The sequence below is a fragment of the Miniopterus natalensis genome, chromosome 12, assembly GCF_054644295.1.
Source record: "Miniopterus natalensis isolate mMinNat1 chromosome 12, mMinNat1.hap1, whole genome shotgun sequence".
In the NCBI taxonomy this organism is placed as follows: domain Eukaryota; kingdom Metazoa; phylum Chordata; class Mammalia; order Chiroptera; family Miniopteridae; genus Miniopterus; species Miniopterus natalensis.
Window position 1 is genome coordinate 39,708,293 of NC_142092.1, and position 18,305 is coordinate 39,726,597.

An 18,305-nucleotide genomic window follows, 5' to 3' on the forward strand; every position below is an offset into this window, starting at 1 on the left:
AATTAATGTTGTTCCTCTGAATGTATTCTAGTTTGAAGCCATGAAGTTTTACATGCACTTGAAAAGTATGTCTATTGTTCTAAGAGAAGAACAACGAAAACATGAGCTGTTAAATATTGTAGTAGAAGAATTTAGCACTTGGGTTGTACAAAGACCAGGAGCACAAGCAATTAAGTAAGTATTAATTCATTTCCTTTTATCTATAAGAAAAAAAAGAGTACTATGATTTAATGTATCCTTTTGTATTTTTAGGAACTTAGAGTTTTCTTCAGTAATATATATTTTTTATAATTATTAAAATAATATTCAGTAGAGAACTGTGCATGCTCAGGAAACATAGAAGGACCCTAAAGGATAATACAGAAATCTCAGTAGTCATACTATACAAAAAAGGAATAGCATTAACAATTTAGTGTTTATCTGGAAATGTGTCTTACCTTTGTTTTTAAAAATAGCTTTACTGAGATATAATTCACATATACAATTCATCCATTTAAAGTATACGGTTCATTTGTTTGTGACACTTTATAGTATATCAAGTTACATTGGTATGTTACCAGGTTCTGCCTCAATTACCCCTAGCTAATTCCAGAACATTTTTACAGCCTAAGAAAGAAACCCTAATACCCATTAGCTGTCACTCCTCATTGTCCCCCTCCCTTGTGTTTGGCAACAACTAATTTACTTTATTTCTAAGAATTTGTTTTGGGCATTTAATATGTACAGAATCATACAATATATGGCCTTTTCTATCTGGCTTCTTTCATTTAGCATGATATTTTCAAGTTCATTCATGGTATAGCATCAATTAGTGCTTCATTCATTTTTATTGCCTTATATTCCAATATATGGATACACCACATTTTGTTTATCCATTTAGCAGATGATTGATAATGGGTTGTTTTCACTTATTGGCTATTATGCATAATGCTGCTATGAATATTCTTAGACAGTATTTTGTGTGGGCAATAAGTTTTAAATTATCTTGTATGTATATCTAGGAGTGGAATTGTCTCATATGGTAACTGCTTAACCTTTTGAGAAATTGCCAGACTTTTCCATTGTCCACTTCTACCAGTAGTGTATTAGGTTTCCAATTTATCTGTATCATCGGCAACACTAATCTGTCCTTTTTATTATAGCCATCTTAATGGGTATAAACTGGTATCTCATTGGTTTTGATTTACATTTCCCTGATTGCTAATGAGGTTGATTGAGCCTCTTTTCATTTGCTTAGTGGCTATATTTTTTTAGAGACATGTCCATTAAATTCTTTTGCCCATTTTTAAATTGGATTGTCTTTATTATTGAGTTGTAAGAGTTCTTTATATATTATTTATATAAGCCTTGTATCAGATAAAATATTTCCAATTAATTTTTCCCATTCATTGTTTTTTTTTCATTTTTAATGGTAGCCTTTGAAGTACAAATGTTTTCAATTTTGATGAAGTCCATTTTATTTATTTATTTTGTTGCATTAAAGACTCAAGTCTTTTCCTAACTCAAAGATATAAAGATGTATTCCTGTATATTCTTGTAAGAATTTTTACTTTTACCTCTTATATTTAGGTTTATGATCCATTTTAGTTAATATTTGCATATGGTGTGAGATAGGGGTCCAACTTCATTCTTTTGCATGAGATTATTCAGTTGTCCCAGCACACCATTTGTTGAGAAAATTGCTCATTCTTTCCCTGTTGAATGACCTTGTCACCCTTCTCAAAATGAGTTTACCTCCTTGTCAAAAGGATTTATTTCTGGACTCTTAATTCTGTTCCCATTGATTTATATCACTAACCTCTTTGCCAGTATACACTGTCTTGATTACTATACCTTTGTAGTAAAATTGAAATCAGAAAGTATGATCTCACCAGCTTAGTTTTTCTATTTCAATATTATTTTACTTATTCTGAGTCTCTTGAATTTCTGTGTAAATTTTAGTATTACCTTGTCCATTTGTGCAAAAAAATCCCCACCCCAGCTTGGATTTGATTGGATCTGTAGATCGCTTTGAGGGGTATGACATCTAAACAATATTAAGTCTTCCAATCCATGGATACTGGATGTCTTTCCCTTTGTTTAGGATCTTCATTAATTTCAGCAATGTTTTATAGCTTTCAGAGTACAGGTTTTACACCTCTTTCGTTAAATTTGTTAATTGGTTATTCTTTTGTCATTGAGTTGTAAGACTATATATTCTAGATATCAGATTCTGATCAGATAAATGATTTGTTGCTGTTCGCTGTTGAGGGCTGTAGTCTTTCATATGATTACTGACTATGGTGGGTAGAATTGTTTTCTTCCAAATGAAATGTGAAATTTTAACCCCCTACTATGTGTGAATGTAACCTTATTTTGAGATATGGTGTTTCCAAATATAAAAAGGTTAATGTGAGTTCATACTAGGTTAGAGTAGGCCCTAATTCAATGACTTGTGTCCTTAGAAGAAGAAGGAAATTTGAATACAAACGCAGAAGGAATTAGGGAAACTGGAGAAGGCAATTTGAAGACAGACATAGAAAATAATGCCATGAAATGACAGGTAGAGGTTTGCATAATGCATATACAAGCCAAGTCATATTGAGGGTTGTCAGCAGCCATCAGAATCTTGGAGAAAAACTTGGAACATGATGTTCCTCAGAGCCTCCAGAAGGAAATAATTTGCTGACAGCTTGATTTCAGAATTCTGGCCTCCAGATCGATAAAAGAATAAATTCTTGTTTTAAGCCATCCAGTTTGTGATAATTTGTTGTTACAGACTTAGCAAACTAATACAGTAAATTTTCTAAACTATTTTTGAAAAGAGTATTTTTGGTCCTGTGAGGTCACTGATGACTCTATTTCATTCTTTCAGTGGTTAGCCGGTGAACTGACAGATATTTCCTTAAATTTCTGGATCCAAAACAAAGCAAAGAAATACTTTCTGTCTTTGCACTTGGCTGTGAGCTCTGGCACTTCTTCAGTGCTTTGTCAGGCTACCTATATCTTTGCTTTAGCCTTCGCCTCTTGCTTGCATGGAGATCACAGACTAGTATTATAAACAACAGAAATTTATTTCTCACAGTTCTTAAAGCTTGGAAGCAAGATCAGGGTGCCAGCCTTTTCGATTTTTAGTGAGAGCCCTCTTCCAGATTTTAGACCACTGACTTCTTGCTGTGTTCCCACATGGTGGAAGGGGCCAAGGATCTCTCTAGAGTCTGTTTTATAAGACCATTAATTCCAGGCATGAGGAACTCTGCCCTCATGATCATATTACCTTCCAAAGTCCCCAGTATGATCACATTGGGCATTAGGACTTCACAAATGAATTTGGAGGGACACAAACATTTGGACCATAGTAGCCTGTATTGGTCTTTTGGCTTCAGCAGGCCAGGCCCAGAATACTGTCCATTGCCCCCAGTCACTGCTCTGGTGGGGAATAGGTTCATAGGCATTTAAACAAAAATGTCAAAGTGCTTTCTTTCTGAAAATCATCTTTTTCTTGATTTAGCGTTTTCCTGGTTACTTTAAGCTTTTGATTAAATTTCAGACTTGCAAAAGAGTTGATTCTGACAGTTTTTGCTAGCTTAATGATTGTTTCAATGGAGTGATTCTTTGAGCACCTTACTCTGCCATTTTAAATGACAGTACTCCATTAACTTTTTAAAAAATATATATCTTTATTGATTTCAGAGAGAGGAAAGAAGAGGGAGAGAGAGAGAGAGAAATATCAATGATGAGAGAGTCATTGATCCGCTGCCTCCTGCAGGCCTCTGACTGGGGATCAAGCCCGCAACCCAGGCATGTGCCCTGATTGGGAATCGAACCCCAATCGCCTGGATCCTAGGTCGACGCTCAACCGCTGAGCCACACCCGGCCAGGCAACTTTTTTTAGGACTATTTTTTTAGAGCAGTTTTAGGTTTACAATAAAATTGGGAGGGAGGTGTATACATTTCCCATGTAGCTCCTCCTCTATACACACGCATAGTTTCCCCCATTATCAGTATCTCTCACAGTTTGTTACCTTTTTTTTTTAAACCAAGGTTGAATCTCTTTCACATATCATGATCACCCAAAGTCCATAGTTTACATTGTGATTTGCTCTTGGTATTGTACATTTCATGGGTTTGGACAAACATATAGTATCTATTCATTCTTATGGTTTCATACAGAGTATTTTCATTGCTCTGAAAATCCTCTGTTCTACTGAGGAACCTCAGAGGGAAGGTGGGGGTGGGTGGGAGAGTGGGTGGGGAGAGATTAGTCAAAGAACTCATATTCATAAATGCATAACCCATGGACACAGACAGTAATATGGGGAAGACCTGGGGGTGGGGCAGATACAGGATGGAGGGGATCAATGGAGGGGAAAAAGGGGACATCTGTAATACTTTCAACAATAAAGATATATTTAAAAAATAAATAAAATAAAATAAAATGCCCTCCCTCGCCCCCCCAAAATCCTCTTTTCTGCCTATTCATTCCCCCACCCCCAACCAATGATCTTAACTGTGTCCATGGTTTTGCCTTTTCTGGAATCTCATTGTTGGAATGCTACAGTACGTAGCCTTCTCTGATTGGCTTCTTTAACTGTAATATGCACTTAAGCTTTCTCTATGTCTTTTCATGTCTTGACAGCTCATTTTCTTTTAGCACTTACTAACATTCCATTGTCTTGATGTACTAGTTTATTCGTTCACCCACTGAAGGAAAGATAGCTTAGTTGCTGCCAAGTTTTGTCAATTATAAAGAAAGCTGCTATAAACATCCATGTGCAGGTTTTTGTATAGACAAGTTTTCAGCTTCTTTGGGTAAACACTAAGGAGCATGATTGCTGGATTATACGGTAAGAGTGTATTCAGTTTTGTAAGAAACTGCCCTGCTGTTTTCCAGAGTAACTACTGTTTTTCATACTAGTAGCAGTGTATGAGAGTTTCTGTTGTTCCACATCCTTGCTGTTATTTGGTGTTGGTCAGTATTCCAGATTTTGGCCATTCTAATAGGTGTGCAGTGGTATTTCATTGTTTTAATTAGTATTCCCCTGAATGATATATGATGTAAAGCATCTTTTCCTTTCTCTAGTCAGGGGTGGGGAAACTGTTTCTGCCAAGGGCCATTTGGATATTTATAACATCATTTTCGGGCCATCCAAAATTAGCACCTTAAAAATTAGCTATGAAAAAAGCTCCTAGATTTATTGACTTTTGAGTCCCGCCTGTGGGTGCCTTGGCAGGACCAGACCAAATGATTTCATGGGCCATACACAGCCTGAAGGCTAGATGTTTCCCACCCCTGCTCTAGTTCATTTTGGCTCTGATAATACCCCATTAGGTTAGGCTCTGATTAACTAGTTTCTGTAGAGGGCAGTCCTTGTTAAGGACCTAGTACTCTGGCATATTTTTAAGTGACTTCTTTTTCCTTCCCCCTTACCTGAAGCATGAAGAGATTTTTTTTCTGCAATATTTACTGTGGGAACCTGGTCAAATTTCTGGAAATATGTCTCAAAATACTTTGGAGGCTCCCTGTGACTGGTTCCACCTAGAGTTTTTTAATTTCTTTGAGTTCTCCATACTGAGTCTCCAGCAATTCATCAACTGCAGTTCAGGTTTTCCAACCAACCTTGGCACTGGTGTGCACAGTAGTTTTCCTTTCCCAGTTCTCTCCTCTGGTAAGCTGTGACTCCCTGTATTCACGTGTCTGTCTTCCCAATCTTGTGGGCAGCGGTTCGCTCTGTGTCCTGCTGCCCTCTTTTACATATCCAAGAACAGTTGCTGAGTTTTCAGTTCAGCTTTTTACTTGTTGTTAGCCAAATTCCTTTCTTGGGGAACCAGAAACCCCTAACACTTCATAGATTTTTTTAATATGGAAATCAACATGTGAATAGGATTTTTAGTGAATTAATCTATTTCAAGTCAGATCTAATAGTTGTATATTTTCTTTGATGTGAGTGGACTGGAGTAGTAGGAAATGCAAAGTGAAATTGTTTTCATTAATTTTTTATTTTCAATTTGAAAAATACTCTAAAATTATATCGATTGCTAATATTTATTTCTTCTTTTTTCATGCAGATTTGAAACCATAATTGATTCGTTTCATGTTACTGGCCTACCAGACAATTCAACAAAACCCCGCCTCTTGTCTTCATTGGATAATGCTACATCACTTTTCCAGATTACATTTGAGACAAATCCATTAGATGAAACTGTTGCTCAGAGGTGTATCATAGAAGCTGAACCTTTAGAAATGATATATGATGCAGTAAGCATTTTTTAAATTTCTAAATTTTAACTAAATATTTCAATTTGGTTTGATTTTGTGCCTAATTTTAATGATACTTGTTTTACCAGAGAACAGTGAATAGTATAGTGGAATTCTTCAGACCTCCAAAAGAGGTAAATCTAGCACAGCTCACTTCAGCAACTTTGACAAAACTTGAAGAATTTCGTGATAAAACAGCAACAGGTAAAAATGCCAGTATTAATTTTGGTCAATTAAATACTGAATCCTACACTAAACTTTTAGGCATTTAAAGATGATTTTAGTAATGTATTGCTTAAATTTCTATCTAGACTAGATACAATTTAATTGAAACTAATTTTGTACTTTTATATTTAAATTCAGATGTAACAATAATTATTTCTTACACTTAGGTGAAACCTATTAACCACATTCAAGTTAATTACAAAATTTTGTTAGGATTTTTGAAATTCTGCTTATGACAGAAACTGGTCTTTGAATTCTTTTATAAAATCATAGGGTCTCTTGCAGTTGTCTTTTTGGTTTAATTACTGCTCTTTTGCGATTCAGCTCTCTTGTGATGTTTCCTAACTTCTCCCTGTTCTGAACTAAATGATTGATTAACTGCACATGCTGCTAATTTTTTCGTTTTCATCCTCACCCAAGGACATTTTTTCCATTGCTTTGCAGAGAGAGTGGAAGGGAGAGAGAGAAAGAAACATGAATGTGAGAGAGACACATGGAACCAGGGACCCTTCAGTCCGAGGGCCGGCTCTCTAACCATGGAGTGACCCAGCTAGGGCTACTGCACATGCTTTTGACTGCAGTATGAGATTATTCACATTAAGTAAACTACATCATTTAAATTTTTTCAATTTAGCTATTCAGAATTTTACATATTAGTTTGTTATTGTCATTTTTATTTTCTCACAATTCACATTAAAAAATCTGGTCCTCATGATAGTTCTTGTATGGGTTTTGTTGTTGTCTTTTGTGAACTAAGGTACCTTTCTGTTTGAATATCAGATGCCCTAAATTTTATAAATTAACACCGTTTATTCATTCAAACTGATTCAGTGGCTGCTTACAGAGTTTCATCGCTAAGGAGTAGTTCCCATCTCATGGAGTCATTATAACTTGATATTTGATAATAATTTTAGACTTAAAAGCCAAAAATAGATTTGAGATAATAAAATAGATTAATTTGGTATATAAATCACATGAAAGTGAAGGGATTAAATTTATTAGAATAAAACACCTTAAGTGAATGAAATACCTGAGGAATGGAGAACTCTGGTTTGTTGCCTTTTCTCCTTTACATATGGTTTTATTGAAGATGATTTAATAATCAAGGAATTTTCCTTGTTTCAGTAATATCATAAGGATCAAAAAATCATTGTTCAGTATGGTAGATGTAGCTGTATTAAGTTCATGATTTGGAAAGAATTATACAGATTCTAATATAGGAGTTAAGAATAAATGTTTCATAAAACTTAATTTTTTTAGATCTGTTATCTCCTGAGTTTTACCTACATTGATTTTATGGGTTAAAAACATTTATTTGAGGAATTATTCTAATTTTGTATTCAGTTATATTTAATTAGGAGTGTACACATTGACTAACAAATATTTTTACTTGATATTGAAAATAATTTGCTCAAGGTCATTTTAAAATGAATTCTAATTTCACATTACTTCAAGATTGTGCTACCAATTCATACATTTAATAATTCTCTATTTGGGTATTTTGTGAAAAAATTTATTGTGAAGATTTAAATTTTCTGCAGGTCTACTGTATATTATTGAAACACAGAAAGTTCTTGATCTCAGAATTAATTTGAAAGCTTCATATGTTATTATCCCACAAGATGGAATTTTTAGCCCCACATCAAATCTGCTTCTTTTGGATCTTGGTCATTTACAGGTATATACTAATATTTATCTTGAAACATAGCATTTAGGGTATATTTTTGTTTAAAATGTATTTTGTTTTTTAGACAGTTTGATTTGGTATATTAGTTTTGTAGACCTACGGTAAATACTAGGATTTGAGAAGTCTTTTCTGGTGAATAAAGTGAAGTTTCATTTAATTAGGTAGTTTTCCTACATTTCTAGTAGCAAAATGAACAATTGAACTTTGCAGGTCAGGGGTAAACCTAAGATTTAACATTTATATGTAAAATTTGAGAGTAATGCTTAAGGAGTTTATTTTATTTTCAATTTAAGATTATTCCTGAATTAATTACAATATATAGAATGTGAGGAAGTTCTGGAAGTAATCAAATCCATCTTCGTCCTTCTGAAATTTTTTTGTGTATATAACTTTAGATACTCATGTTTTAATATTTCTGTTAAATAATCCTAAATTAAGAGATGGTCATTTTGCATTTGTCTAATTTACATAATTCTATCCAGTTATGTACATTTTTCTTCCTTAGTTTTGAGTAGAGAATAATTCTTTTGTATTTCCATATCTGCACTGTTCACATGTCACCCACTGACTATGTACAGTTGATTAAGTTGATTAATAAAGTAAGGTAAAAATTCATTTCCTTAGTCACATTAGCCACATTCAAATGTTTAATAGTCACAAGTGGCTAGTGGCTACTGTATCAGACAGCACAGATGGAGAACAAGTTTATCATTGTAGCCAGTTCTATTGGATAGCATTGTTGTATATCATTAAATGTAGAGGAGTAGCTATAATAACAGTTTAAAGACCCAAGAGGGATGGATAATATTTGAATGCTCTTTCTGGCTACCTAATAAATATGTGCCTTTCCTTGACATTGGCATTCCCCTTTGTTCTATGTTTTACTCTTCAGTTGGTAATTATAAAGACAGCTGCTGGATTTACAGTTATAATATTTATACAGTTAATTATTCATATTTTAATTTGGTTATGGAATTGGTTCAAGGCAGTCTGATATAGTGGAAAGAGTATAACGTGTCAGGAGTAAGGTACCAATCTAGTTTTGTGATCTTAGTTTGCTTAATCTTTTGCTTAAAATTCATTACCTTTCAAAGAGAGAGAATCAGTTTTGATTGTGTACACTTGAGCTACATAAACTAGAGGGGATATGTTAAAAATCTATACACATGTACATATGAGTAAATAAGATCTTTATATACTGCTGTGGAGTGATCTCCATGATATTTAAGTGAACAGAAGTCGTGTGCAAAGTACATCAATAAAGGGGAAATACAAATATAACTTGCTTAGGGTCACATAAATGACAGAGTTGGGACTAAAATTCAGCTATCCTAATATTTAATCCTGGACTTTTAGTTCTTATTATAAAACTATCTAAATACCTGTCATCATTTCAAAAAAATGTTTTATAAGCTGTATTTGTCTCATTTTTAATAAGACTTCTTATCAGATTTTTAAATAATTTAGATGTAGCATTCTTCAGGATTGGCTTTGTTCCATTCTTTTAATATAAATATTTAGGAAATATAACTTAATATATAAAAATTCACACCTTATATTTAACCTTCTCATTATACATGTCATGGATAAAGACATTTCTTTTTTTTGTTTGTTAATCTTCACCTGAGGATATTTTTTCCATTGATTTTTAGAGAGTAGAAGAGAGGTAGCAGGGAGGGACAGAGAGAGAAAAGGAAAGAAACATCGATGTGAGAGAGACGACACACCGATTGGTTGTCTCCAGTGCTCATCCTGACTGGGGCAGGGGATCAAACCTGCGATCCAGGCTTCATTCCCTTGACCGGGAATTGAACTCGAGCCTTAGGTGTGGGTAGACCAACGCTCTAACCACTGAGAACACCGACCAGAGCTAAAGACATTTCTGATAGCATTATGTCAGCTTGTGAGTTTATACTCTCCTATTAACTTTTTATGTGATATTCTGAAAGATAAAAACCTTAGCTTTTCATTTTGAAGTATTTTACATAGTCTAAACTATTAAAATTAACTTCAAGGTGACAAGTAAAAGTCGTACAGAATTAACAGATATGAAACAAGGTGAAGCCAGACTTGAAGAGATAATGCATAGAGCTTATGATTCCTTTGATATTCACCTTACAAGCATACAGCTGCTTTACAGCAGTGTTGGTAAGTATATAGTGCATTATTTATTGTTCATTTTGCTGAAGTGATTCATTAGGTTTTTAGACAGTTTCTCTGAAAACCTTCATTTAAAATATGTTAGAACTTTCTTTTTTTAATATTTGACTTCAGAGAGAGAATGTGAGAGAGATAGAACCATCAATGATAGAATCATAGATTGGCTGCCTCCTGCACGCCCCCTACTGGGGATTGAGCCTGCATCCTGGGCATGTGCCCTGACCGGGAATTAAATCCTGACCTCCGGGTTCATTGGTTGGTGCTCAACCACTTAGACACAAGATAGGCAGAACTTTCATATATATATATATATATATCTTTTTTTTTTTTTTAAATATATCTTTTATTGATTTCAGAGAGAGGAAGGGAGAGGGAGAGAGAGATAGAAACACCAATGATGAGAGAGTCATTGATCGGCTGCCTCCTGCATGCCCCCGACTGGGGATGGAGCCCGCAACCCGGGCATGTGCCCTGACCGGGAATCGAACCCTGATCAGCTGGGTCCTAGGTCGATGCTCAGCTGCTGAGCCACGCCCAGCCGGGCAACTTTCATATTTTTTTAATTAGAAGTATATAGTAGATAAGAGCAATATGTCAACTGGGAGCAATTTTACCTCACAAGAGACATTGTCAATGTCTGGAGACATTTTTGATTGTAACACATGGACAGTGGGGGCACCACTAGTATTTAGTGAATGGAGGTCAGGGATGCTACTAAGCATTAAATATAGAATGTCAACAAAGACCGACTTTGCCCAGATGCCAGTAGTGCTGAGATTGACAAATCCTGATCTAGACCAGTGTTGTTTAACATTTGGACACGGTTGGTAAACCTTGACACATTTTTGAAATATTTGTATTACACAGTACGATCACCAGAAGAGACTGCTCAAGGGCAGATACAACCAGCCTAGATAGGGGCCCTGACAGCCCCGTCCATAAATAGCCATGCAGAGGTGGAGGGGGATCCTTGTCTTAGGCATAACTTGACCCCATTATACTTTGTTGTACTAATCGGGAATCTCTGATCCAGATCTAGTCAACAGTCAGAAATTCACTTGTCAGGAGCCACTAATGGATAGTGAGAGAGCCCTCTTTCCCCTGTGTCATATTGCTTTTGAATCCCTGGAGTGTTAGTGAACGTTCAGATAATTCAACACAGGTGGATTAGTGACTGTTTTAGAGATCTCTATGTATGTATATGGTCAAATTACATACATTAACTGCGCTAACTAGTTATTGAAAGGAGAAGCAGTGGAGGACCCCAAGTACTGGTTATTAAAAATGTTAGTTTATATAGGGTATTTTAATTTTATTTCTTTAACTATATTTGCTTTAGGCCAATTAAATTGTTTTTTGTCTTTATCATATTCCAGTTTCTGTAGGAGGAGCCCAGAAGTATAGTGGGTGGCACATGTAAATTGTTTATAGAAAATTCATAATTTTTTTTCAGGAAATAAATTACTATATTTTGGTATGTTTGATACATCTTGGTCATTAGTTTTTGAAGCCCATTAACTTATATTTCATATATTGAGATGCTTGTGAAAATAATTTACCTGCCAATTGTGTGTACCTGAGCATGTGGTATTAAAGATTATCTAGATGTGGGAAGATTTCCCTGTATCATGCAGTGTGTGCTTATGAAGTATTAAAAATAATTTTAGGTTTAGTGTCTTTCAAATTATACATGTGTTAAACCTACTGTTTTCTGTAATTAGGTGATAATTGGAAAGAAGCACGAAAACTCAGTGTATCTACACAGCATATTTTGATACCTTTGCACTTCAGTATGGAATTCTCTAAGGCCTTGGTTTTCATGGATATAAGGATGCCTAAGTATGTATCGTCTGTTTCAAGTGATAATAGACTTTCTCAGTAATTCTGTAGCTAAGGAAATACCGTATTTCATTGATGCTTTCTGTGTGTGGCAAAACATACATAACATGAAATTTACCATGTTTACCTGTTATAATTCATTGGCATTAAGTAACTCATATTGTTATGCAACTGTCACCACTATCTATCTCTAGTACTTGTCATTTTCTTAAACTGAATGAGAGTTCCTGATGTTCCAGACCATTGCCATTATTTGGTATCTTTTTTTGATGAGGTATCTGTTTGGATTTTTATCCCATTTCTCAATTGGATTGTTTGTCTTACTGAGTTTTAAGAGTTCTTTGTATATTTTTAGATAACAATTCTTTATGAGATGTGTCTTTTTCAAATATTTTCTCCCCATCTGTGGCTTGTCTTCTAATTATCTTAACATTGTCTTTTGTAGAGAGGACATTTTAATTTTAATGATCTCCAGTTTATCAATTTTTTTTTTTCATGAATTGTGCCTTTATATCTAAAAAAGTCATGGCCATACCTAAGGTCATCTAGGTTTTCTTGAATTTACCTTTTGGAGTTCTGTAGTTTTGCATTTTACATTTAGATCTGTGATCCATTTTGAATTTTTTTGAAGGGTTAAGGTGCTGTCTAGATTCATTTTTCTTCCATGTAGATGTCCAGGTGTTCCAGCACCATTTGTTGAAGAGAATGTCTTTGCTCCATTGTATTGCCTTTGTTCCTTTGTCCAAGATTGGTTGACTGTATTTATGGAGGTCTATTCCTGGACTCTTTATTCTGGCTGATTGATCTATTTGTTTATTCTTTCACCAATATCAGTGTCTTTCTTACTGTAGCTCTATGGTAAGTCTTGAAGTCATGGAGTGTCTATCCTCCAACTTTGTTCTTCTCTAATATTGTGTTGGCTATTACGGTCTTTTGCCTCTTTGTATAAAATTTGAATTATTTTGTTAATATTCATTAAATAAGTTGCTGGGATTTTGTTTGTGTTTGCATTGAATCTGTAGATCAGTTTGGGAAGAACTGACATTTCGACAATATTGAATCTTCCTATTCATGAAAATGGAATATGTCTATGTAGATTTTAAATTTCATTCTTCAGAGTTTTGCAGTTTTTCTCATGCAGATCTTGTGTATATTTTGTTGAATTTATACCTAAGTATTTCTTTTAGGGGGTGCTAATAAATAGTATTGTGTTTTTAATTTTAAATTCCACTTTTCTGTTGTTGGTATACAGGAAAGGGATTGACTATTGTATATTAACTTTGTATCCTGCAACCTTACAATACTGGCTTATTAGTTCCAGGAGGTGGTTTTGTTTTGTTTTGTTTTATTATCTGAGTTTCCTACATTGACCATCATTTCATCAGCAAACAAAGACAGTTTTATATTTTCTTTTCCAATCTGTATGACAGTTATTTCCTTTCTTGCCTTATTGTATTGGCTGGGACTTTCAGTACCATCTTGAAAAGGAGTGGTGAGAGGGATATCTTTGCTTTGTATCTAATCTTAGTTGGAAAACTTTGAGTTTCTTCCCTATTAAGCTGTAGATTTTTCAAGTTGAGGAAGTTCTCCTGTATTCTAGTTTACTGAGAATTCTTTCTTTAATTTTTATTATGAATGTATGTTGGATTTTGTCATATACACCTATTTATATGATCATGTGATTTTTTTTCCTTTTTAGTTAGATCAGATTTTTAAACAAGATGTTAGATGTATAATCTTTTGGACAAGTTATTTGAACTTGCTAAAGCCTTAGTTTCCTGATAGGAACTATGTAAATATGGGAACTTATAAGAAACAGGGAACAGAAATAAGTTGTCTGCCTCTTAGGTTGTGAGGACTATTTAACATAATGCATATCAAGTGCTTTCCTTAATGCCTATCATGTAATTAACACTTGATAAATAGTAATTGTTAACTGTCCTTGGCAAATAGTAGAGAGAGAATAAACACAATAACATTAGAAAATATGCCTCTGAAAAGTAATGAGATTATTATATCTAATGAGACTGATCTGTAAGGTCAGATGTAACTTTGAGTGGAGATTATGGGATAATTTATCCATGGACTATGGGTAATTTTTAGTGCTAAAATCACATTTGATTATTTTTGGATAACTTAAGGGGAACAGTCCTCTTTTTAATAAATGCACTTAAGTTAGAGTGAAAATTGCTTTATAATGGTTCCTCTTTTTTTGAGATAGATTCAAGATTTTTGGAAAGTTACCACTGATTTCTTTGCGAATCTCAGATAAAAAACTGCAAGGGATTTTGGAATTGATTGAAAGCATCCCAAAACCCACACCTGCAACTGAAATTCATGCCCCCGTCAAACCATTTCAGGTAATGTTATTTATAAAATTAATAAAAGCAAAAATTGAAAATAATTCACAGATAGTATTTTAACAACCACAGAGATTTTGGGTAAGAACATTTAATTCATTTTGAATAGACCTTTAAAAATTACATTTTAAAAGACCAAATAATGAAGTAGTAAAAGGTGCATATAGTAAAGAAAAGTGTAAAATGATAAGTTTACCTTTCTTCACTTTTCCAGCCTTTAATTTTTCTTCTAGATGATAACACTATTAACCACTGCATCTCTAGTTTTCTGATATGTTTATGGCATATGCTAGTATACACACATACAAACATATGCTCCTGTGTGCCTGTGTATGTACATTATATATATTCTTGTGTTCTTAAAATTTACATAGTGAGGTTATACTTACGTTCTGAATCTGTATTCTTTAACCATTATTATCTGTGTTGCACACCTTAGAGATATTTTCATGTTAGCACAGATCTACCTTATTCTTTTTTATGGTGATATACAGGGTGGGGCAGAAGTAGTTTTACAGTTGTGAGTACGCTAAACACAGAGTTTATTATTGTATTAGTGCTAAACACAGAGTTTATTATTGTATTAGTTTCCATACAAACCTCTTTTGCTTCACCCTGTAGTATTGAATTATGTGAGTATACCATCCTTGAACTAACATAATCCCCTTTTGATGGGCATTCATATTGTTATGAGTGTTTATAGTTATAAAAATATGGCTTTGAACTTCTGCATGTATTTGGGTATATTTTTAACCATTAGATAAATTCCTAGAAGTAGAATTGTTGAGTAAAAAACTGTAAATTTTATAATTTAATGAACTTTGTCAAATTTCTTTTAGAAATTAAGTACTAATTTATAATCCCACCTATATAGTAAAATGAGTGTTTCTCTGTTCTCATTAATCTTGAGTATTAACAAATGTTAAGATTTTATCTATTAAATGAAAAAAATGTTATCTTGTGGTTTTGATTTGCATTTCTTTATGACTAAGATGGAACCTATTTTCATAAGTTTATTGGATATTTGAATTTATATATTTAAAAACAGCTGTTTATGTCTTTTGTTGGGTTATGATTTTCCAGTTAAGGAAATTATTGCTATTTTTCATTTATAAGCATTTTTAAAAAATGTATTTATTTGTTTTTATTTGGATACATTAATTTTTGCCATGCCAAACTTTTTATTTTTTTACGTAGTCAGTTATTAGATTTTCCTTCATGATTTCTGGGTTTTGTATTATTATGTGCCTTTCCCCTTCTTACAAGTGACTGTCACAAAGAAAATATCCATTCCCATTTTTCTCTTTTTAAAAAAGTTGATTTTTTAATGTTTAACCTTTTTCTTTTGAAATAATTTCAAACTTATAAAAGTGTTGTAAAAATAGTGTAAAGATGTTTTTTCCTCAAACTATTTGAGAGTAAGTTTCTGGGTAATGTACCATTACCCTGAACACTTTAGTGTTTTGTAACATTTTTTCAGTCTGTTGCTGAGCTTTTTTTTCTTTTCTTTTTTTTTAATGTTTTTACTGATTTCAGAGAGGAAGGGAGAGGGAGACAGAGTTAGAAACATCAGTGATGAGAGAGAATCATCAATGGGCTGCCACCTGCACACCCCCTACTGGGGATCAAGCCTGCAACCTGGCCATGTGCCCTGATCCAGAATCAAACTGTAACCTCCTGGTTCATGGGTAGATGTTCAACCACTGAGCCACCCTTGCCTGGCCTGAGGTTATTTTTTTAACAGTCTTTTTTTAAGAGCAGGAGTTTTAAATTTTGATGAAATTTAATTTATACCATATTTTTAAAAATCTATCTTTATTGTTGATAATATTACAGACGTACCTTTTGTTTTCCCCTACAGTATTTTTTTTTAATGGATGAAAACTTTTAATCTCAACTGAAATCTTTGCCTATCACATGGTCAGAAAGCCCTTTCATTGTCATTCTATTACTTTTTGTCTTTCATGGCTTCTGATGAGAAATGGGTTGTTAATTTAATGAGGATACCTAGTATGTGGAGAGTGGCTTCTTCTTTCTTTGAGTGTGTTTAACTAATTATATTTTGATATGGGTCTATTTGAGTGTATGTTACTTTGATTTTAGTGAACTTGTTGGTTTTTTTAGATTCATATGTTTTATCAGATTTGGGGACATTTTTGGCTGTTATTTTTTGAGATTTTTTTTTTTCTGCCCCTTTTCCTTTCTGTTCTTCTGCTAGGATTTTCATAATGCATGTATTGACTCCCTCAGTGGTGTCCCACCAGTCCCTTAGGTTTTGTTCACTTTTCTTTATTTCTTTTTCTTGTCAATTTTGATTGAGCTATCTTAATTTTCACTGATTCTTCTGCTAGCTTAAATCTCTTATTGAAATTCTCTAATGATTTTTTTTTTTAGTTATTATATTTTTTAAGTCTAGAATTTTTTCTTTCTTTTTATAATTTCTATCTTGATATTGTCTACTTGTTGTGACCTCATTTTCTTTTTCTTCAGCTCTTCACAGTTCTTTCTAGTTCTCTGAGAGAATTTAAGACAGCTTAACGTTTTTGCAGTTAAATTCAGTACCTGTGCTTTCTCTTGTACTGTTCCTGCTTTTTTTTCCTCTCTTTTCTGTGCATGGGCCATACTCTCCTATTTCTCTGCATGCATTATTCTATTGTAACCCAACAAAGGAATTGTGAGAAAAGGAAACTACAGACCACTGTGTTCATTAACACAGATGTAAAAATCCTTAATAAATAGTACAGCCAAATAGTATGATGTGTAAAAAGTATAATACTCTATGACCAAATGCATTTACTCTTAAGAAGCAAAAAAGGTTCACCAGTCTGTAATAAACCACATTAGTGGAGTAAAGGAGAAAAAGCATATAATCATCTCATTAGAAGAGGAGACAGCGCTGACGAAGTCCAGCAGCCATTCATGATAAAAACTGTTAACTGGGAATAAAGAGTAGCTTCCTCAACTTGGTAAAGGACATCTAGGAAAAAAGCCTATAGCTGATATCATTCTTAATTTGGAACACACTAAATGCTTTCCTTGTAAGATCAAGAATAGTGCAAGAATACCTTTTCTCGCCATTTCTGTTTAGACTTGTACTGAACTGTAGTTCTCGCCTTGCCGTAGTCAAGAAGAATAAAGACAGGGTGGCAACAAAAAAGTAAAACTGTATTTGCAGATTACATGATCATTTATGCAGGAAGTTCTAAGGAATGGGGAGAAACACCGCTAGAAAAGTAAGCAAGTTTAGCAAGATTTCAGGATACATTATCAATGTAAATAATTAGTTTTTTCTAAAAATGATATTAAGAAAAAATTCCATTTATAGTAGCATTAAAAGGGTTAAATACATAGAAAAAAAATAACAAAAGAGGTACAAATCCTATATATATAAAACTGCAAAACATTTCTGAAAAAAATTAAAGAAGACTTAAATAAGTAGAATGATTTACATAATCCAGGTTGGAAGGCTGGTTTGATTAAGATGGCAGTTCTCATCAACACTTTGTAGGTTTCTTACTGTCCACATACCAAAAGACTTTTCTCCTGGAAAGGAACAAGCTTATTATAAAGTACATATGGTAATGCAAAGGATACATATTAGCCAAAATAATTTTGGATGAGAATAATGTTGGAGGAAATCTAGTACTTGATTTCAAGGTTTATTTTATAGGTACTTTATTCAAGAAAATGCTGTAGTGGCATAAGAATAGACATATAAGTCAATAAAGTAAAATAGAGTCCAGAAACAAATCGACAATGTAATATATGGTTAACATATATTTGATTTCTTACAAAG

General features: G+C 33.6%; 1 protein-coding gene across 4 annotated transcripts in view; it reads left to right on the plus strand.

The window, feature by feature from the left end:
• VPS13A (vacuolar protein sorting 13 homolog A) overlaps positions 1 to 18,305 on the plus strand; it is a 163,136-nt gene that overhangs the window by 42,740 nt on the left and 102,091 nt on the right. For all 4 annotated transcript variants that reach the window (XM_087822709.1, XM_087822708.1, XM_087822710.1 and 1 more), the window contains exons 17-23: positions 32 to 174; positions 6,049 to 6,238; positions 6,328 to 6,442; positions 8,005 to 8,141; positions 10,166 to 10,298; positions 12,032 to 12,149; positions 14,371 to 14,509. In XM_087822709.1, coding sequence (XP_087678835.1) covers positions 32 to 174; positions 6,049 to 6,238; positions 6,328 to 6,442; positions 8,005 to 8,141; positions 10,166 to 10,298; positions 12,032 to 12,149; positions 14,371 to 14,509 — 975 coding nt within the window. The remainder of the gene's footprint in view (positions 1 to 31; positions 175 to 6,048; positions 6,239 to 6,327; positions 6,443 to 8,004; positions 8,142 to 10,165; positions 10,299 to 12,031; positions 12,150 to 14,370; positions 14,510 to 18,305) is intronic.